General features: G+C 40.0%; 1 protein-coding gene across 1 annotated transcript; it reads left to right on the forward strand.

The window, feature by feature from the left end:
- The first annotated feature begins 477 nt into the window (after positions 1-477).
- Positions 478-20,743, forward strand: golph3a (golgi phosphoprotein 3a). Its single transcript, XM_041788531.1, has 4 exons — positions 478-932; positions 7,870-8,001; positions 11,096-11,210; positions 19,541-20,743. The coding sequence occupies exons 1-4, from the start codon at positions 723-725 to the stop codon at positions 19,963-19,965; spliced, it is 882 nt and encodes a 293-aa protein (XP_041644465.1). The 5' UTR covers positions 478-722; the 3' UTR covers positions 19,966-20,743.
- The last annotated feature ends 1,161 nt before the right edge of the window (positions 20,744-21,904 follow it).

Genomic DNA, 21,904 nt, shown 5'->3' on the forward strand with positions numbered 1-21,904 from the left:
CTTTAGTCTGGTTCTGGTCCAGGTTTACCTTTAGTCTGGTTCTGGTCCAGGTTCATCTTCAGTGTGGTTCTGGTCCAGGTTTATCTTTAGTGTGGTTCTGGTCCAGGTTTACCTTTAGTCTGGTTCTGGTCCAGGTTCATCTTCAGTGTGGTTCTGGTCCAGGTTTACCTTCAGTGTGGTTCTGGTCCAGGTTTATCTTTAGACTGGTTCTGGTCCAGGTTTACCTTTAGTCTGGTTCTGGTCCAGGTTCATCTTCAGTGTGGTTCTGGTCCAGGTTCATCTTTAGTGCGGTTCTGGTCCAGGTTTACCTTTAGTCTGGTTCTGGTCCTCATTAAAGTTCCTCATTAAAGCTCTCAGAGAGCCCCTTCATGCCTCTGTGCCGTCTCTGCTGATGAAATGTGCTGATGTGGCATCTCTCCGGCTCCCAGTTCCTCAGATCCGTCTCAGGTTATCTCGGCTCCTACCTGCTGGATAACTTTGGTATGACAGTCTCCACACGGCGCCATATTAGACGGATTCATCCAGCGGTACATGCCGAGGACAGAGCGGAGGAAAGAGGGCATTTACTCGACTGACAGTGCGCTCACACCTCCGTGCTGACCTGGATAAACACTTCCGGTTAATGCTGTATGGTTTCCGAACACTATCACGGTAACACATCCCCGGCAGTTCGGTCTGAGGCGGGTTGTTTCGGTCGTTGTTGAGCTGACTCGCCGGCAGACATGACTTCCCTCAGCCAGCGGACCTCGGGCCTGGTGCAGCGGCGGACTGAAGCCTCGCGCCTCGCCGCGGATAAGGACCGTCCGAGCGGCCAGGAGGAGAGCGAGAGCCGGCGGGGGGAGGACCAGGACGACGACGACAGCGGAGACTCCAAAGAAACCCGTCTGACTCTGATGGAAGAAGTGCTGTTGTTAGGACTGAAGGACCGAGAGGTAACATCAGAAAACCCCCGAAGAAGAACTGTAAATAAAGATAAACATTGGACTAGCCTGAGCTAACGTTAGCTAGCTCTGTTTGCTTTATAAACACAGCATCTCTGTTAGCTTTACGGCTAGCAGGCTAACAACAATAAAGGGCCTTTATCTCCAGTAAATACATAGATTTTTAGCATCTAATCGGCAGTTAATGTCAGGGACTTATCTTATGTTCCGTCTTGTGACACTGAGTGTTTCCTACGTTAATCATTACAGGAGAATTTCAGCTGACAGGACTCAGAAAACTCGTAAAATAATCAGGATGGGTTAATGATCTGTAGCTAACTGGAGCTATAACACAGGCTTACAGGAATCCTGTTCTTCAACCTGCTCTTAAAGTCAGGAGATATTCATAAAGGCCTAATCCGTTAGGTTTTTCTTACTTGTTGTATGCTATGCTAGAAGGGCCATTTTAATGATTTAGAGACCGGAATAAACACGTAAATTACCATTAATACTAAAATAACTAAAACCATCCAGGAGCTTATTACGAGCTTGTAAGCAGAGCTGGAGGACTGAAGTCCCAGCATTTTGTGTCTAATCCAGTCATACCCAGCCCTCCTCACACAGCCAAATTGTTGAAAAAATACATTTGCAAGAGCCACAGTTTGAGTGGTTAAAGGTGGCAAAAATGGTCAGAAAGTAGCAAGAACAGGTGAAAAGGGGCAAAATAGGCATGAAGTTTCACTAACGGGGTAAAAAGTGGCAAAGATGGGGAGAAAAAGGTAAAAAGGAAGTTGCAGAAAGTAGCAAAAATGAGGAGAAAGTTATTTAAAATGAGTTACAGGTGGCAAAATGGTCAAAAAGCAACAAAAAAGTGGCAAATAGTGAAAAGTGACTGGAATGGGCAAAAGTCATCACAAATGCCAGGAAAAAACTGTTAACAGTCATTAAATGTAAAAAAAAAAAAAAAAAAGTAGGCTTTACACAATCAGGATTTTTTGGGCCAATCACCGATTAGTGCGTTTAAATAAACCAATCACCGATTAGTGCGTTTAAATAAACCGATCACCGATTAGTGCGTTTAAATAAACCGGTCACCGATTAGTGCGTTTAAATAAACCAATCACTGATTAGTGCGTTTAAATAAACTGGTCAACGATTAGTGAGTTTAAATAAACCGATCACCGATTAGTGCGTTTAAATAAACCGATCACTGATTAGTGCGTTTAAATAAACCGATCACCGATTAGTGAGTTTAAATAAACCGGTCAATGATTAGTGCGTTTAAATAAACCGATCACCGATTAGTGCATTTAAATAAACCAATCACTGATTAGTGCGTTTAAATAAACCAATCACTGATTAGTGCGTTTAAATAAACCGGTCAATGATTAGTGAGTTTAGATAAACCAATCACCAACTAGTGAGTTTAAATAAACCGATCACTGATTAGTGCGTTTAAATAAACCGGTCAATGATTAGTGAGTTTAGATAAACCAATCACCAACTAGTGAGTTTAAATAAACCGATCACTGATCTGATCACATGAGGGAGCAATATGTCTATTTTAATAACTTGTTTTTTGACTGTATATACTTAGGTACTGTTTACTGAGTATCAACAAAAGTATTCTCAAGCATTTTTAGCCAATGTTTAGCAATCTTTGCCATGTCCCAAACTGGCAGAGATGCAAGGGTATGGTATGTTGCCTCAAACATTCATATAAAGTTGGGTTTTTTATATATATATATATATATATATATGTATATATATATATATATATATATATATATATATATTTATATTTTTTTTTTTTTTTTTTTTTTTTAACTCCATGAAATTAACAGTCACACCAGTGCAAATAAAAGGCAGTAATGTTGCCCCTCAAAACATTCATATATATATTAGAAAAGCACCCGGAGAGCGCAGACCTCTGCCATTAGCCCTATCTCCCAATAGTACAGAATCCTTAAGAAACAATCCTGGATCCAGACGGAGATCCGGATCACTCCCAAAATCTAATCAGTTCTTCCTTATGCTATTTCTGACATTTCCTGAAAATTTCATCAAAATCCATCCATAACTTTTTGAGTTATGTTGCTAACAACCTAACTAACTAACCCTGCCGATCACACGACCTCCTTGGCAGAGGTAAAAATAACTCCATGACATTAAAAGCCACACCAGTGCAAATGAAGGGTAGTATTAGTAATGCTGCCTCAGAACATTCATACACTACTCCATGAAGTTAACAGTCATACACCTGCAATTAAAGGGCAGTAATGTCCTTACTGTCTAAAGTAGTCTGCTTTAGCATCTGTTTCAGTATCTGTTTTTCTTTTTCCACGCGCCGTTTCTTGAACTCGGCATGCTCCTCCTTGTGTTCCTTATCCAGGCGCCTGATTAAATAAGTTGTGTTGTAACTAGGGCTGTCAAAGTTAACATGTTAATATCACGTTAACTCAAATTACTTTTAGCGGCGCTAATTTGTTTGTCGCACGATTAACGCATGCACGTTCTGTATGACCCTCGACCCATCCCGTAGTTTGCCAGACCAGGAAGCGGTGCCATCGTGATGCAGTACAAGCGAGCAGAAATGGATAAAGGACAGAGACTTTTGAATGACAGGTTCAGCTTTCAGATCATGTCAGATGAGACTGAAGTTATTTTCTCCTACTGTGGACATGAACAGAGTTACAGGAAGTTCGTAGAGTCTTATATAGTTCGCACCACTCGCTAGCCATGCACACCGCCCCCCTCGCCATGCTGGATTTGTTTACAGTGGAGACACTCAGACAACTCTGCAGGGATGGACTCGCTATCCTGCATACCGGGCATTTCCCGGTGTGCTGACGCTCTTTTAGGCCAGTATGATTTATTCATTTATTTAGGCTGTTATATCTGCCATGAACCGGCACCACAGCTGCGCTATTGACTGTTGATTGGTCCGATCACGTCTCCTAAAGGTCCGTTTACCCACCGCTCTCATCCCCACGCAGCTCCTGCTTGAAAGTGAAAGTATTCAGAAAAAAACAAAACTTACTAAAACGATCAACTGGAACTGTAAATAAACGCCAAATTTAAATAACAGTCAATCAAGATGCTGCAAAAGTGTCAAAGCCTCTGCAGTCCCTGTAGGAGATTGTCTGATGCTGGTGAATGTACAGCTGCATCATGAGGAGGAGGAGACAGAGCAGCAGAGGCTGGTGTGTGACAGGAGAGCAGAGGTTAGTGAATGAGCTCTGTAGAGTATCAGAATAGAAGCTGAAAGCATTATTAGACTGTGGCTCTCCTTTATTTAGGAAGAAAACATGGTTTTAGATTAAATCTGTAGCTCTTCTATGATCTGAAGAATGAAGAGATGGTTCAGTCCTCTTACTACACCTTCAAAGTTCTCACTCAGACTTCTTTGACTTTGTGTGTTCATGAGTTTTGAAAAGCAGCTTCACGTGTGTGTTTATTGACATCATTCCAGTAAATCTACTGGACTGATGACAGTCATTTCTGACTGTCAGCATTTATTTTACATTTGGACTACATTTTTTAGTTTGAAAGTAAAAATCTGATAAATAATAGCAGACATTTTTAAGTAATGACTTGCTTTTTGTCTTGAGCAGGGCAGATGTGTCCACCTTACTCACATCAGAACAGTGAAACGCCATTAGATGTGTCTGTGCCTTACTGCTGAGCTCTCAGCAGAGACTTGACTTCTTTATGTCCATGTGTGATGATGAGATCTGTTGTTCTGTGTTCAGCTGCTGAGAACAGAGGAGGTAACTTCTAGAAGTCTAAAGTTTGACTCTACATTGTGGTATTATTCAGTAATGTTACATTAAGGTCAGTATCTCCATCTGTTGGTCTTGAGTTTACCATGTTATGCTCTCAGCAGATTTTTGCAGCGTTCAGTATCTTTGAGCTCAGACTAGAGAATGTTCTGGACTTTATCTGTTGTTGTTTTGGTTTGTTGAACAAACATTTGCATAAACAAAACCGTTTTGTCCACTCATGTTGAAAAGGGTATTTAACTCGTGAGAAATAGTACTGTAAGGTACATTTAGAACAGACAAAAAAGTGTGATTAATTTGCGATTAATCGTAAGTTAACTATGGAATTTGTGAGATTAATCGCGATTAAAATTTTTAATCTATTGACAGCCCTAGTTGTAACATTCTGCAGATGCTCCCCCCGAGGTACTGTAGTGTTGCACAGTTTGCACATAGCTTTAGTTTTATGTGTCTCAGACACTTTGAGGAAGTCCCACACACCGACATGTTTGTTTGAATCCGACAGCCAGTGATTCAAGATTGAAAAAACTTTATTGTTCGCCACGTCACATAGTGACAGGGCTCAAAAATAAAACTAGCTGTCGGATTCAAACAAACATGTGGGTGTATGGAACTTCTTCAGAGTAAATGAGACGGATAAAACAATGCAACGGGAGCATCTGCAAAAAGTTTCAACACGACAATGACATGATTGATCGGATCAGCAAATTAAAACGTTACAGCCGATCACACAAATTGCTTAAAATGTAAAATATTGATCGATCCGATATAGCCGATCAGATCGTTGCAAGCCTAAAAACAAAAGTGGCATTTAATGGAACAAGGCAGCTTAAAATGAGTGAAAAAATTCAATAAAGACGCAAAACATTGCAAAAGCAGGTTAAAAAAAGGGTAAAAGTGGCAAAAATTGGTGAAAAGTGACTAAAAGAGGAGGTGGAAATGGGCTAAAAGCTGTAAATGAGTAAAACTCGTAAAAACAAAAGGGAAAAAGGGGCAAAAATTGCAAATAAGGGCAATGGAAATATACAGAGAAAATACATGTTGACAATCAAGTTTGACAATAAGTGCTTTAATTTCTGAAGTCAAAGTTTCCCTTTTTTAGACTTTCTGGGGGAGTAATATTTTAGATTTAGACATAAAAGAGCCACAAATCATCAGAAAAGAGCCACGTGTTGGTCCATGTGTTATTTCCTTTTGAAAATAAATAATCCCTTCATGACTTAAAACAAGCCGTTCTACATAACCTGCTTTGTTTGAATGCATTTCAGCATAGTTGAATAAGAGTATTAATTTCATATTTTGGCGTCTCTCTAAAATGTTAGGTGATGGGACCATCTGAGTAAATGAACAGATCATTGACCCTGTTCACATGTCATTTCATTGTGACTGATTTAAATTAGAATACTGTATGATTTTATGGTTTAAATCTTTGAAATGAGCAAATGTTATTGAAATGTGTTATTTAAAAGTCACGTAGATTGTCCAAAAACTTGTGTCCCTGGATTTGCAGGTTCTCAGATGTTAGGAGTAGGGCTGGACGATTTTGGAAAATAATCTAATTGCAGATTTTTTCCCCAATATTGCGATTTGATACGCGATGATTCCTTAACTTTCTTTTTATCCTAAACTAGGGCAAAACAATTCTTTAAAAATATTGCCTTCTGATGATTTTGAATCGTATGTCCAAATGGATATGAATTGTTGCATTTAGGGGTTTTGTCATTCTCATATTGGATAGATTAGATATTATAAGAAAAAATACCAAAAATTAGGAAGGCAGGATTTTTTGTTGACTATTCTAAAAAATGGCACTTGAATGATTGCATATGTCATGCATAACATCTCTGCAGCAAAAATAAGTTTAAAACACAATTTTAACACAAATTTTAGGTCAAAGAAATATTGCACCTTTTGCGATTTGAAAATTGCAGCAGGCAATATTGTGATTTTTATCTAACTTTCGATTACTTGCCCAGCCCTAGTCAGGAGGGATAATCATGATAACTGTGGTAATAGTAATCCTTTAAAATGAAGTGATGAAAACAGACTGTAGCACTATTTATCATCCATTTAATCCAGCTGAACTTCATGGTGAAATGCTTTGTAGATCTCTCTGATACGGATAAAATCATTTCTTTCCAGTCACTGGTGAGCAGGAACACAGCCACTGTAAAACAGATAAAAACTTCCTAAATAAAAGTCTTCATTTGTTTAAATAATGCTCATGTCCACTTTCTAACAAGAGAAAAGAAACAACCTGTGTCTGAGGATTTGCCTGTTAAATGGAAGTGTTTTCTGATAGGCCGACTACTGTTTGCTGTTAGCAAACACGTAGCAGCATCACTGCCACAAAGACCGGCAGGTCACAATGGTTGATTTTTTCTTTTATAATTGTTCAGAGAGGACGAATTCGTCGTTACACCCCTTGGGATAAAGGAGCATCCAACCATCCATCCAACGTCTATTTTCTTCCACTTACCAGGGGTTAGGTTGCTGTGGAGATAAAGGAACAAATACTGCATGCACTCCAAGAGTCAGAGAGGGACGTAGAGAGTGAGGCTTTAAAAGAACCTGATCATTTAAATCATTTAAACAGCGTGTCTGAATGGACTTTGTGATTTATGAATCAAGAAAATTTGACAGAGACCTGGAGAAAGGCCAGACATCTTTGAAAAGTGACTTCAATAATGAAACATCGGCCCTAGAAACACCTTCAGACTAAAAGCATTGTTTGAAAGCATATCATAGAAAGAACTGATCATGCCTTTACTCTGAAAAGCCCCCAGGAAGTGTATTTTAGCTTACATTCTTACCAGTGACGTTTTGGCAGAAAGGATGCAGAAGGTGAATCTGCTTCAGCACATACTGGTTTTAACTGTGTTCCTCTCAGAGCGTGGACCGTGTTCTGTAGCTTCAGATTGTTCCTCATGACATCTCAGTGTCAATCTAAATAATCCAAATCATGAATGAAGCCATGATAGTGTGTACTGTTCTCACACCTGACTTTGAGAACTTGTCAATCCGGCAGCAGGGGACTATGCTGTACCAGTCTCTGCTTGTCCTTTGTTCAGTCCTAGTCCAGTTAGCGCAGTGGTCATAAAATCCTGAACTTTCATGCAGACTGTTTTTAATGAACCAGGGCTGTGGTGTGTGCTTCCATGCTGTAGGGTTACACCTCCTTCTGGAACGACTGCATTTCCTCGGGTCTGCGCGGCTGCATGCTGATTGAGCTCGCTCTGAGAGGACGTCTGCAGCTGGAGGCCTGTGGCATGAGGAGGAAAGGTCTGCTGGCCAGAAAGGTGGGATACACATCTCTGATTTGAATGTAGAGACCGGGAGAGGGCTGGTTTTAATCAAAATAGATAGAAAAAAAGTCAAAACATGCTGGCTGCTCTGGGAAAACAGTCTGTACACAGAACGAGTGATTAATTAGCTATTGCAGAACCATTTAAAAAGCTAACATGTTTCAGACTTACAGTCATACTCAACATCTGGCTCTTTTATGTCTTCATTTTAAATTTAATTCACCCAGATAACCTTAAAAAAGGGAAAATGTTTGCCCTTTTTCACAATGTTTTGCTCATTTGAGCTACCTTTTGCCATTGAATACCACTTGTTCCCCATTTTTTGCCCATTTTTGCCACTTTTTTTGCCATTTTTATCCCATTTTTGCAATTTTTCATAATTTTTTGGCCTCTTTTGCCCATTTAGGCTACTCTTTGCCATCAAATATCACTTGTTTCCTATATTTGCCCATTTTTTTTGCCATGTTTTTCCCCTTTTGGACCATTTTTGCCACCTGTAACTTATTGTTTTGTCACTCCTCACCCATTTTGCTTCTTTCTGACCCTTTATTCATTTTTTTCCTCCCCATTTTCACCTTTTTTTACCCATTTTTGCTGCTTTTTGACCATTTTTGCCACCATTAACTTATTTTTATTGTTACTTAGAGCTGTTTTTGCCACTTTTTACCGCTCAGATTGTGGCTGTCTCAAAGGTATTTTCCAACCATTTGTCTCTTTGGTTGAGCAGGGTGGAGTAACACTGCTTTAAGACCTAACAGTGGCACACTGGAGGATTTTTACTGATTTTGTGACAGATTAAGTTTTTATAGTTAGTCTCAGACAAGGTCTCCGTCTGCTCTCAAGTTTTGAAAATGAACCAAAACTGATTGGTTTAGAAATGAGCCACGTGCATAGCGCCACCTGCTGTATCAGGCTGAGTACATACACAGGTGGGCCCAGGCATGGACCAATGCTGCCAGTGTGAAAGCAGGGGGTGGGGGTCCTGCACCACGGAGCGGTTTAAATCAATCGGGCCTAATGTGAAAGCACTCTTAAATACGGCTACAGGGGCCTCCAGAAAAATAAAAGGTCGGAACCTCTGCGTCTCAGGCTTGAAGTCACTTCAACTAAATCCCACATGGTGATATTAGGGCTGAACGGTTAAATTAAGAACTCTTTTTGTGATTATTCAGACTCAGATTGCAAATTCAGTATTCACATTGTTTTATTAAAAGGAATCACCATTTTTATTCCATCTTTATTTTGATTAAAAAACATTGAATAGGGCAGGTAGGATTTTTTTTTAACTATTCTAGAAAACAAGTTGACAGTTGTATGTTTGCATCATCATCCTGATCTGATTACTGCTGTGTCCAGTTACTCGGTTTATTCTAGTTATTGTCGTTGGTTCTAATTGTGCTGCACTTAGCCTAACACAGTCAAATGTAGGGAAAAGTTTTAATGTAGCTGTAAATATCTAGTTTAAAAAAATGTATAAAAGCACACAATCTTTGACCCACATCTGGTAGAAACAGCAGCAGGGATCAGATCAGGATGATGACGGCGCCGGCGTTTGTGCTCCATAAATCATTACAGGAAGTGTGATCTCCGTAGTGATGGGCACGTGATTCCCAGGGTGCTTTTCTGAGCACAACACCTGCACGGAGGTTATGCAAATGAAATAATGAAATCAACTGGACTGCCTGTGATGTATTTTCATGTTCCATTCAAAATAAATATCAAAAATGATATTTATGATTTGGTTTCAGAATGATAAAATGAGCCGTTTTCATTATTTAAGTTGGTTTTAAAACAGATAAATGAGAAACGAGCCATTTTTCATTTATCTGTTATTCAATTATCAATCAAATATTAACTGAAAAATGAGACACTGATTTAGAAAAATTGCATGTCTGTGATTTGAAAGTTGCAGTAGGAAATATTGCAGTTGAATCTTAATCTCAATGAATTGCTTAGCCTTTGTCACTACTGCCTTTTTCTTCTTATCTGATGCTGATTGGTCCGGTTATTCTCTGACCAGGAACAAGTGTACCAGCTAGACCAGTGATCCTCAACCCTGCTCGGCCAAAAAGCCAGACTGGTACTGAAAAGTACCTTAGCAGGAGCCACAATCTAAGAGGGGAAAAGAGGCAAAAATGGGTGAAAATGACACTAAGAATTTGTTACAGGTGGCAAAAATGGTCAAAAACTGGGAGAGAAGTGGCGAAAATGGGTAAAATGTAAACATGAAATGAAAAAAACTGAGAGAAAAGTGTGAAAAATTGATGAGAAGTGACAAAAATTGAGTAAAGGGTGATAAAATTGGCCAAAAAGGGGCAACAACGTGGTCAAAAATGAGTAAAACGTGCTAAAGCAGTAAAAAGATGGAATCAGTTGGCAAAAAGCAGCAAAGGGTGGCAAAAAAGGGGAAACGGTGGCATCTAATGGTAAAAGGCATCTCAAACGGGCAAAAATGGCAAGAAAGGGGGGAAAATAGCAATAAGCAGGATAAAAGTGGTAAAACCTGGTGAAAATGGCAAAAATGGGATAAAAGTTGCAAAAAAAAGTGGCAAAAGTGGCCTAAAGCAGTAAAAATTGATTAAAGTGGCCAAAATGGAAAAAAGGGCAAAACATTGCAATAAGGGCAATTGAAATATACTAACAAAAAATAAGGGTGACAGTCAGAGCCTACTGTGTAAGCGTGGGAAACAAACTGATTAATGTGACATGCAGTGAATCATTTCTGAGGTTAGGGTCAGGGTTCCCCAAAGTTTCCCTTTTTTAAGGTTTTCTGCAGGAATGATGTTTCAAATTTAGACATAAAAGAGTCAAAAACCATCACAGAACAGCCCCACATAGAGAATCACTGCTCTAGAGGCTTTGGCAGATGGATCCTCCTGACCACTGACATGAAATCTGGACAGTCCATCAGCTTTGGGAGGTTATTACTCCAGGTTTGAAAAATCAGCCTGCAATAAAGCAATGCAATGAAAGTGAGCTGAGGAGTCCCAACCAGCTGTCGGTTGTTTGTGGCGTTGATGTCAGAGAGCGATGTGCCGGATGAATCTTCCTCATGTAACCCCGAGTATTTGTTGTGGATTTCCTCTAGGTGATCTGTAAGTCGGATGCTCCGACAGGTGACGTTCTCCTGGATGAAGCTCTGAAACATATCAAAGACACGCAGCCTCCAGAGACGGTGCAGAGCTGGATCGAACTGCTCAGCGGTGAGTTCATCGTCTTCATCGTCCTGCTGACTCACAGGAGGGAGCCAGACCCGTCTGTACCCTCCCATTAACGTCTGCTTTGGTCATTCAGATACCAAGTGGTAATCCTCAAAGCTTCGTGAGGACACACCTCAGGGTAGGGGTGGGCGATATGGACAAGAAGTCATATCACGATTTCTTTATGGCCAGATCACGATCTTGATTTTATCATGACCTTTTCATTAAATTTTAAGACAAATCTGTAAGTTATTGACAAAAAAACAACCTTTTTCTCTGGATATTTGTTTTTCAAATACTGTGTCAACAAGTCAGGTTTTTCTCTTTTTCTTCTGCAAAAACCTATTGGCCAATGCATTAAATCTAAATACATTCATATAAAATTGAAATATACCCCCTGAATATGGAGGTCTTATCCCACAATATATTTAAGTTCCAAACATTTATTTTCCTGCTTTCTGATCTATTTTTTGGAACCAATTTCTGCATTTCTGCACCACTTTAGAATTATTATGTGTCCTCTGCTGTGTTTTTAAATCTACTTTAGTGTTTATTGGGAACATTTTAACCCTTAAAGCCTGAATACACAAATTATAGCCAGAAAATTCTCATTTCTTGGAACTGAAATCCAAAAAAATCCTGATTTCCATAAAATGTAACATATATGTTTTTTGTATCTCATTTGATACTTTAGGTGTTTTTGGTAACTGATAATCCACCTGAGGGCATTTTTATCATTTATCAGATTGTATTCAGAAGTTTTTTTTAGTAATTTATGATCATATTGATTAGATAGAGGTATCATACAAGTATGCATCAAATATGCTACAACAGGCTTTAAGGTTTTAACACTTTGATTTTCATTTTAAAGCATGTGGACTTTAAATAGAATCTCTACAGCTGAAGCTTTAAACAAGCAGAGTGTTCACATGCAATTTAATATCATATTTACTTCAGCCTTGTTTTCAGACTGCCAAAGAAAGAAAATACAAATATGACAAAGTATTTGATCAATATTTGAGGCACGTGGTTTGGTTATGCTGTAGAGTAGTGACTGTATGCTTTCTTTAACGAAATCTTGATTTTTATTTGAAAAATGCACGCGCGGGGAGCAGGTGGCCTAGTGGTTAAAGGCGCTCCCCATGTACACAGGCGGCCCGGGTTTGAATCTAGCCTGAGGCGCTTTACCACATGTCTCTCCCCCACTCTTGACCCTGTTTCTGACTCTATCCACTGTCCTCCTCTATCTAATAAAGGCACAAAAATGCCCAAAAATAAATCTAAAAAAAAAAAAAAAAAGGAAAAATGCACGCGCATACATTAATTCACAGTGGTGAATTAGGGTGTGATGAGCGGTGACCTAAACGTGTCACACGTACCTGCCTGCTGCTCACAATGAAGGAGACAGGAGGAGGAAAGGCAAGATTAGGTGCTGCAGCATATATAAATGTAGGCTGAAGAAATACATGATATAAGTTGATATGATAAGTTTGGCTTAGTCTCCACTGCATTGGGAGGCAGAAGGGGAGGGGGAGAGGGAGCAAAAAGCGAAAAGAAGAAACAGAGCCGATTCCACGATAAAACAGCATTAGCAGATCACAAATGCATTCTATTTCTTCACGATCTGAGATGGTCTTATCGCGCACCCCCCCTCAGGGTGGTCTTAAAACGGGCTGATAACTTGCGGCTCAGACTGCATTCTCAGATGGTCTGGGATGTCTTCACCTGGACTGGATTGGTTGTGGCACACGTTAAAGACCGCCCTGTCAGCCGACATGATCTGCTGTGTTCTGCTGGTTAAGTAACGCAAATGTGATATTTAAAAGCGTTAATTTTATGTTTAAAAATGCCCTCTTTTCAACTGCTGGGTAAGGCAGCAAACTGCTGGGTGATAATTGGCCACTCAGTCTGCCATTGTTCCCATTTTCGTCCATTGAGATCGACAATAACAAACACCGCATGTCTCAAACTCCAACCCCCGTCGGCATGTAACTACAGCTGTTTCTAGTTATCACCTTTATCAGCAAGCCTCAAGATGCACCCTGCAGCCAAGAAAAGTAGAAGAGACGATGAAGAAGCAGCAAGAATTATCAACAGACTTGGGAAAACTTCAGGATCACTCGACAGTGAAAGTTTGATGAAGGTGGATTTCCTACGGGAATATTTTGATGAGCGTCACCAGTCCGATTCAGAAGCTTGGTTTGGGTGGACTTTATGTAATTGTGGCTCTATTGTTCATGCCCATCACCCGGACTGCCTGAAGGAAGGAGAAGTCCTGAAACTTTGAGCATGGTTTTCTCAGAACAAACAGGAACTAGAAGTTAACATTCAAATGAGCATATCTTTGTGAAATATCCTCAGATTAAGGTGTGTGATACACCATTTGAAAGCTTGGAATCTACACTTTCATGATGTGTAAAAAACTCAAAAATGACCTTGGACGACTTGCAGGAGTTTTTACCAGCTTTGGTCACATTTCTCCCAGAAATTGTTGCAGTTAGAAATGTTTTTGGTATACACATGTTTATTTCATTTATCTGCATTGGAACAACACAAAAAAATCTGAAGAAAAAAGCCAACCTTGACATAATTTTACACAAAACCCCCAAAATGGGCCAGACAAAATTGTTGGCACCCTCAACTTAATGTTTGGTTGCACACCCTTGGGAAAAAATAACTGAAACCAATCACTTCCTATAACCATCAACAAGCTTCTTACACCTCTCAGCTGGAATTTTGGACCACTCTTCTTTTGCAAACTGCTCCAGGTCTCTCAGATTTGAAGGGTGCTTCTTCAACAGCAGTTCTGAGATCTCTCCATAGGTGTTCAATGGGATTTAGATCTGGACTCATTGCTGGCCACTTCAGAACTCTCCAGCTTTGTCTCCAACCATTTCTTGGTGCTTTCTGAGGTATGTTTGGGGTCATTGTCCTGCTGGAACACCCATGACCTCTGACCCAGACCCAGCTTTCTGACACTAGGCCCTACATTTTTCATGATTTCATGATTCCTTGCAGACAGTCAAGGCACCCAGTGCCAGAGGCAGCAAAACAACCCCAAACATCCTTGAAGCTCCTCCATGTTTGACTGTAGGTACTGTGTTCTTTTCTTTGTAGGCCTCATTCTGTTTTCTGTAAACAGTAGAATGACGTGCTTTTCCAAAAAGCTCTACCTTAGTCTCATCTGTCCACTAAATGTTCTCCCAGAAGGATTGAGGCTTACTCAGGTACATTTTTGCAAACTCCAGTCTGGCTTTTTTCTGTCTCTTTGTCAGCAGTGGGGTTCTCCTGGGTCTCCTGCCATAGCGCTTCATCTCATTCAGATGACCACGTATGGTCCCAGCTGACACTTTTGCACCCTGAGTCTGCAGGACAGCCTGAATCTGTGTGGAAGTTGACTGAGGATGTTTATCCACCATTCCAACTATCCTGCGTTGCATTCTTTTGTCTGTTTTTCTTTTCTGTCCACGTCCAGGGAGATTAGCCACAGCTCCATGGTTATAAACTTCTTGATTATATTACACACAGTGGACAAAGGAATTTCAGGATCTCTGGAGATGGTCTCTAACCTTGAGATTGTTCATATTTTTCCACAGTTTTGCTTCTTAAGTCCTCAGACAGTTCTGGGCTCTTCTTTCTCTCCTCCATGCTTGGTGTGTCACACACAGACACACAACAGAAAGGTTGAGTCAACTTTTAGACATTCTAACTGGCTTCAGGTGTGATTTCGAGATTACAGCACCTGTTACTGCCACAGGTAAGTTTAAATGAGCATCACATGCTGGAAATAAAATGATTTATCCACAGTTTTAAAAGGGGGACAACCTTCTTATCCAGTCCATTCCTTGAGTTTTGTGTAAAACTATGTCAGTTTTGGCTTTTTTCTCCTGTTTTTTCTTCTAATTTTTTGTGTTGTTCCAATGCAAATAAAGGAAATAAACACATGTATACCAAAAACATCTGTAACAATTTTTGGGAGAAATGGTGTATTTTCTGGAAAAATTCCAGGGGTGCCAATACTTTTGTCCATGACTGTAACCAATACAACACACTGAAGAACATCTGCTTACAACACTGTTGCATTCATTGACAGATGCTGATGTTTTTTTAAGAGAGTGGTTCTCAACCAAGCCCACGACCCCCAGCATAAAGGTTCCAGAGACCGAGGACCCCACTGGACCTGAAGGTGGTTAAACAGCCGAGCACAATTAAGAATAGTCATGTGGAGACAAGGCCATCTATACGGGGGATAAATGGGAGGGGTTTCTGGCGCCCAGCCAAACTGGGGGCCCATGGAGGTCAGCAAATCCATGGTCCGTTGTAAAGTTAAGCTGTGATAACCACAATTTATATTTGACCTGAAAAATAACCACTCTTCTCAAAGAAACAAATCTCTTTTTAAATCATTTGTGTAGTAAAAAGCCCTCTTAAAAATGTGAATCCCTTTTGTTAAAAAAAGGATTAAAATGGTTTAAAAATGACTTAAAAGGGGTTAATAATAGAAAAAAGGTGGAAAAGGTGGTGAAATTGGATTTTAAAGTAGCAGATATGGGTTAGTAGTGGCAAAAAATTAGATTAAAATGGCAAGAAAGGTAAAAATGGGTTAACATTGTAAAAATGGGCAGAAATAGTGGTAAAAATGAGTTAAAATGTAGATGGGATTGCTCTAAATTTGCAAAAATGGATGGAAATTTGGTGAAATGGTATGAAAAATTCATATGAATTGGCAAAAAAGGGTTAACTGAGAATGAAAAAATAGGCAGATATTGGCAGAAATTGATTATACCAGCAAAAATGTGCATATCCAATGGTCAAATGGGTTTAAAATGGGTGTAAAAAGTGGTTTAAAGGGGTTAATAGTAGCATTAATGGGTCAACAGAGGCAACATTAAGCTACAGTGGCAAGATTTGGCTTAGAAGTGTCAAAAACAGAAAAAAAGTGGTGGAAGGAGTTTAAAACTGACAAAAATATGTGTTAAAATTGGTGGGGAAAATGATGAAAAGGGGTTAAACTTTGGACAAAGTTTGTGTAAAGTGGCAAAAGTGTCATTAAAAAAATATATTCTTAGTTTTTTTAAGGGCAACTGGAGACCCCCTCTGTGTCTCAGACCCCCATGGGGGTCCTGACCCCAAGGTTGAGAACCACTGGTCTAAGAGGCCAGTATGGGCTGACACCAATGTCAAACCGTTGCAGCTGCTCATTTCTGATTGGTCCATTCATTCTGGTCAGCATGTGGGGGTACCAGGGCACAGTAGGGCTGGGCTGTTGGAATCAGAGGAGGGACAGAGTTCAGGACCAGGACAGCTCTGATGATTAATGCATGAGAATGGACTCATTCATATATATTTAGTGATTCAGCTTGGTATCTGAACTCTCTGAATGGATATTAAGGTGAGCTCTAACCACCCTCACAGGCTCAAATGTCCTCGTCCTTTTTGACTAAAGTCAGATTTAAAGAACACCCCTGATCCACCATCCCTCCAGCATTCAGCAGCTTCTGTAGAATCTGAGCGTTAATGAGGCTGGCTTTACATCAGGAATCTGTGTCAGTGTCGGCACGTTCACTGACAACAATGAGGCTGTTTGTTTCTGAGTGAATTTAACATCAGAGAGCCTTTAGTGGGAAATAAAAACCTGCAGGGCTCTCTCTCCAGTTTAGCATTTCCACTGAATCTACAGATTAGATTAGTAGAGCTTCAAAAGGAGCTGTTGTTTAGCTAGTTTATGAAACTTCAGCCATAAATCAGAAATTTTTAATACCATATTAATCCACCAGTTCATGGTTATAATTTATCTGTAGATCCTCCTCTCTATCCTTAGCTTGGTATGATGAAGTTCTGGGGTTTTCAGGGATGTGGATAGTGCTGTAAGGGCTGATGGTCCTCTTCAGGGTTAATAAAGATTCTATTGATGCTGTTCATTCACCCTTGGAAGCTTATTTACATTCACAATACATCTTAAACATAGAAATGAATTTTAAACTTGTACCCCCACTCCTGGATGCTGCTAGCAGAGGTATTTTTCAACAGTGTGGCTCTAAGAAAGACCAAGGTGGTGAATGTGCAGGTTACTTGTCCACGAGAGCGTTTTGGAGTTGTTGGATCTTGTATTTGATGAGTTTGATGAGGGAAAGCCGGAATACCGTCTGCTTACATTGGTTTGGCACAGCAGGTCCGAACTCGGCAGCGCCGATCTAAAAATAGCTTGCACCGACAACTGAAGGTAACGAACCTATTACTAAGACTATAGGAATTATGGCAATGGGCGAATTTGCCAAAATGTTGAAGTATCCCTTTAAATGTGCACTGCAGATTGTAATGAGATCCACAGGAGTTTAAGAATGCTTTAATTCAGTGTCACTCAACCAAAGAGACAAATTGTTGAAAAATACCTTTGCAAGAGCCACAATCTAAAACAGCTTGAAGTAGCAATAAAAATATGTTAAAGGTGGCAAAAATGGTCAAAAAGCAGCAAAAAATGGGTCAAAAGAGGTGAAAAAGGGGAGAAAATGTGGAAAAGGGGTCAGAAAGTAGCAAAAATGGGTGAGAAGTGACAAAAAAATTGAGTTACAGGTGGCAAAAAATGAGTGAAAAGTGAATTGAATGGGCAAAAAGCAGTCAGGAGTGGCAAAAATAACAGGAAACGAGGGGTATTTAATGGCAAAGAGTAGCTTCAATGGGTGGAAAAGGGCAAAAAAAGTTTCCCTTTTTAAGGTTTTCTGGGGGAATAATATTTAAAATAAAGACATAAAAGAGCCACACATTGACTATCACTGGTTTTATTCTTCTTTCTGTGGGTAGATCAGGAACAGTTTTTAAAATGTTCTTTGTTAAATCTAGATGAATTTAACGGGGGTCAATCGCTGCTCGTAGGTTATTTTAGGATCTAACTTTTTCCAAGCTTCATGTCAGGGGAACTGTCAATGTGAAAGTCTAAGGCTGATCTTAATGTGTATAAAAACACACAGAACGTTGCTTCACATTCTGAGATCCTGTCTAATAAAAGTTGTGGATTATTATTTCTCATATTTCCTCTAAACGGAGGGGTTGGGGGTCATAGGGGCTTTTCTGTTCAAAGAAACAGGAAGGAAAAAAGGAGATGGAGGATCATCTGTCCCGTCTGCTGATCTTCTAAGTAACTGACCGTTACTGCAAAATCAGTGTAATTTTGTTTTGAATGTTATTAAATATTTACACATGATATAAATTTCCATATTAAATAATTCCACAGTGTTTAATGAGGGCGGTACGTTTTAGTGGTGTAAAGATAATCCCATATGGATCAGTGAACCGATCTTAACGTTAAGTTTAGATTATTATGAAATGATCTTGTTTCCTCCTTTTTTATAGAGCAAAATGTTATCTTGTTTCCAAAATCAGTTTGTACCGGATTGATTTGAACCAGTCGTTCTGTATTTTAGTGACTCGTCAGTGAATCAAATTGTAGTCTGGGAATCGAGGTTTGAGTCGAATCATCTTAAGGAGAGATTCACACCCTGAGTACGTTAACTTTACGTTAACCTAGAGCAGTCACGCTCATCAAGGCTCTTTATGTCTAAATTTAAATATTATTCTCCCAGAAAACCTTAAAAAGGGAAACTTTTTTGCCTTTTTCACCTTTTTTTTGCCACTTTTCCCCCATTTAAGCTAACTTTGCCATTAAACACCACTTTCTCCTGTTTTTTTTTGGCCATTTTAGCCACTTCTTTTTGCCACTTGTTTACAATTTTTGACACTTTTGTCCCTTTTTTGCCCTTTTTCACCATTTCTTTTTTCAGCTTTTTGCCCATTTAAGCTACCTTTTACCAATAAATAGCACTTTATCCCTCTTTTTATGCCCATTTTTGCAACTTTTTTTTGCAACTTTTATCCCATGTTTACCCTTTTCCCTTCCCTGTTTTCATCCATTTTAGCTGTCTTTGCCATTAGATACCACTTGTTTCTTCTTTTTTGCCCAGTTTTGCCACTCTTGACTTCTTTTTGCCCATTTTAGTGACTATTGTTACTTTTTTGCCATGTTTTTGCCACTTTTGGACCATTTCTATGCCACCTTTAACTTATTTTTCCTACCCCTTTCACCTGTTTTCGCCACTTTTCACCGGTTAGATCCTGGCTCTCTCAGAGGTGTTTCTTAATAATTTGGCTCTTTGGTTGAGCCACACTGACCCAGAGCTTTAACAGATCACCTGTACTGCACTCAGCCGCTGTTCTTCACATTCTGCCTCAGTCTGACCTTCAGCTTCATCTGATCACATGACTGTAAACAACCTATAGCGATTGCTGTGTCCTCTGAGCGGCGCCGTTAACCATCTCTTGTGTCGTTTTGTTTTCAGGAGAGACGTGGAACCCTCTGAAGCTTCACTACCAGCTGAGGAACGTGCGTGAGCGTCTGGCGAAGAACCTGGTGGAAAAGGGCGTCCTCACCACCGAGAAGCAGAACTTCCTGCTCTTCGACATGACCACGCATCCTCTGACCAACAACAACATCAAGCAGCGGCTCATCAAGAAGGTCCAGGAGGCCGTGCTGGACAAGTGGGTGAACGACCCCCACCGGATAGACAAGCGTCTGCTGGCGCTCATCTTCTTAGCCCATTCCTCCGACGTGCTGGAGAACGCCTTCGCCCCGCTGCTGGACGACCAGTACGACCTCGCCATGAAGAGAGTGAGACTGCTGCTGGAGCTGGAGCCCGAGGGCGAGAGCATGAAGGCCAACGCCAACGAGCTGCTGTGGGCCGTGGTGGCCGCCTTCACCAAATGAGGCCGGCGCCTGCGATGAAGATGGCGGTTTGACTTTACAGTGGCATTGAACGCTGCGGAGGGACTCGGACAGACATGGTGGCTGGACTTAACGCCATGTTTGGACTTTTCAAACGAGCTGTCCTCCGTCTTTCTCTTTTTCTTTCCTTCCTGATTGCTCATTCTCTTCGTGTCGCCCCGTTGTGCCATGTCTGTGGTCACTTTGCTAAAAATAAGCGCTCTCAGCGGACGGTGATGGTTGGAGTTCGACTGAAATCATCAGGTCCATTCATATCTTCTTTTCTTTTCTGTCGCTTTATCTTTGTTTCTCTGACGTCCGTTTGTTCCAGAGCGCTTGTGGGAAGGAAGTAGGCGGGATCGTTAATGGATTTATTTCTGCCAAATTTGATTGAAATGACTGAAGAATCACTTGACTTTTAAAGTTCGCTCCCTAACACAGAGTGTGAGCTAATATTTACTCAGCTGTTGCCTCTTTAAACACATCATCGATTATACAGCAGAGACACGGCGGCGGCAGACGGGCTCACCCGGACATGACGCCTGTAAAACAAGGCCGACACAGGGCGGTGTGAGTCCACCTCGCCAGGAGAGGGTTTGGACCGTCGCAGGCAGACGCTCCCTTCTGGATGTGGACTTCTCGCTCTAAGGAGACGGCGCTGACAGCAGAAGCCCCGCCCCGCCTGCCGTTCCATCTCTCCTAGTTGAAGTTCTGTTGGGCATGATTAATTTGTAACCATGACGATGAGCAGAGACGTGAATAAAAGCTAGCTGTACCCAAAGTTTAGGACGTGTTTTTACTGCAGTTTTTCCACCAGTTCAGGCGGTTTCTGGTTTGTTGGTTGAATTAATCCAAACTGGAATAACACACCGAGATAATGGATTTATTCTAGCACAGGAGTGTCAAACTTCATCACAGGAGGGGCCGGATTCTGGATTTAGTTCTAACCTTAGGGCCTAACAGGGTCAACATTTAACCAGAACTGTCAGCCTCATTTTCACAAGTAATAAAATATGAAAAAACAACACTGATGATAAATCATTTGGAAATTCAAAAAGTAAAAACTAAGTTTAAAGGCTCAAATCTGAGATAAAAATTTCAACTTTTTAGTTCAAAAGATCAGAACACGATATTAAAAACAGAAAAAAGAATGTTTTTAAAGAGCAAATATACGAGGAAGAAGTTGACATTATACATTTGAAAGGTTAAAATGAGATCAATTGTGAATCATGAGTTTAAAAGTCAAAATATGACTTAAAATTTTAAATTGTGGGTCTGGTAGTTCAAAATATTGGATTAAAAAGCCAAAATTAGGAGTTGAAAATATTAAAATATGAGCTAGAATTCAAAATGCTGACTTCAAAAGTTTAAAACTATGACTTAAATTCAAAATTGGGAGCGTAAAAGGTCAAAATATGGTATAAAAAGTAAAAATTATGAATTTAAAATGTTAACATAGGAAAAAAAATGAAATCATGTGTTTGATAGTCACAATATGGGATTAAAAAGCCAAAGTAAGGAGTTGAAACAGTCAAAAAACAGTCATGTGACTTAAAGTTTAAAATTGGGGATTTAAAAGATAAAAATGTGACATATAAAGTCCAAATTGTGAGCTGAAAAGGTCAAAGTATAAAATGAAAAGTCAAAATCACAAGTTTTAGTCATAATCTTGAGATACAAAATGAAAATATGAAATAAAACACAAATTAATGTTTCCCCCACATTCTTGACTTTTTATGAAATCTTTCTCTTTACTTTTTCAGATTTTTATGGCTTAACAAGGAGATTTTAAATAATCAAGTTAAAGTTTACATTTTATACTGGAGTAAATCTGCAGACCTCAGACTGGTGGGCCAGGTAGAATAAAGACATGATCTGATCTCGCAGGCCGGATATAATCATTCCACGGGCCGGATTTGGCCCCCGGGCCTTGAGTTTGCCA

The sequence above is a fragment of the Cheilinus undulatus genome, linkage group 5 (assembly GCF_018320785.1).
Source record: "Cheilinus undulatus linkage group 5, ASM1832078v1, whole genome shotgun sequence".
NCBI lineage: Eukaryota > Metazoa > Chordata > Actinopteri > Labriformes > Labridae > Cheilinus > Cheilinus undulatus.

What these genes read in the sequence shown, in the direction of transcription:
- golph3a (XM_041788531.1), top strand. Translation starts at nt 723, where the DNA reads ATGACTTCCCTCAGCCAGCGGACCTCGGGCCTGGTGCAGCGGCGGACT. An exon ending in TAGGACTGAAGGACCGAGAG is followed by an intron (nt 933 to 7,869) that starts GTAACATCAGAA and finishes TCCATGCTGTAG; the next exon opens with GGTTACACCTCCTTCTGGAA. An exon ending in AAGGTCTGCTGGCCAGAAAG is followed by an intron (nt 8,002 to 11,095) that starts GTGGGATACACA and finishes GATTTCCTCTAG; the next exon opens with GTGATCTGTAAGTCGGATGC.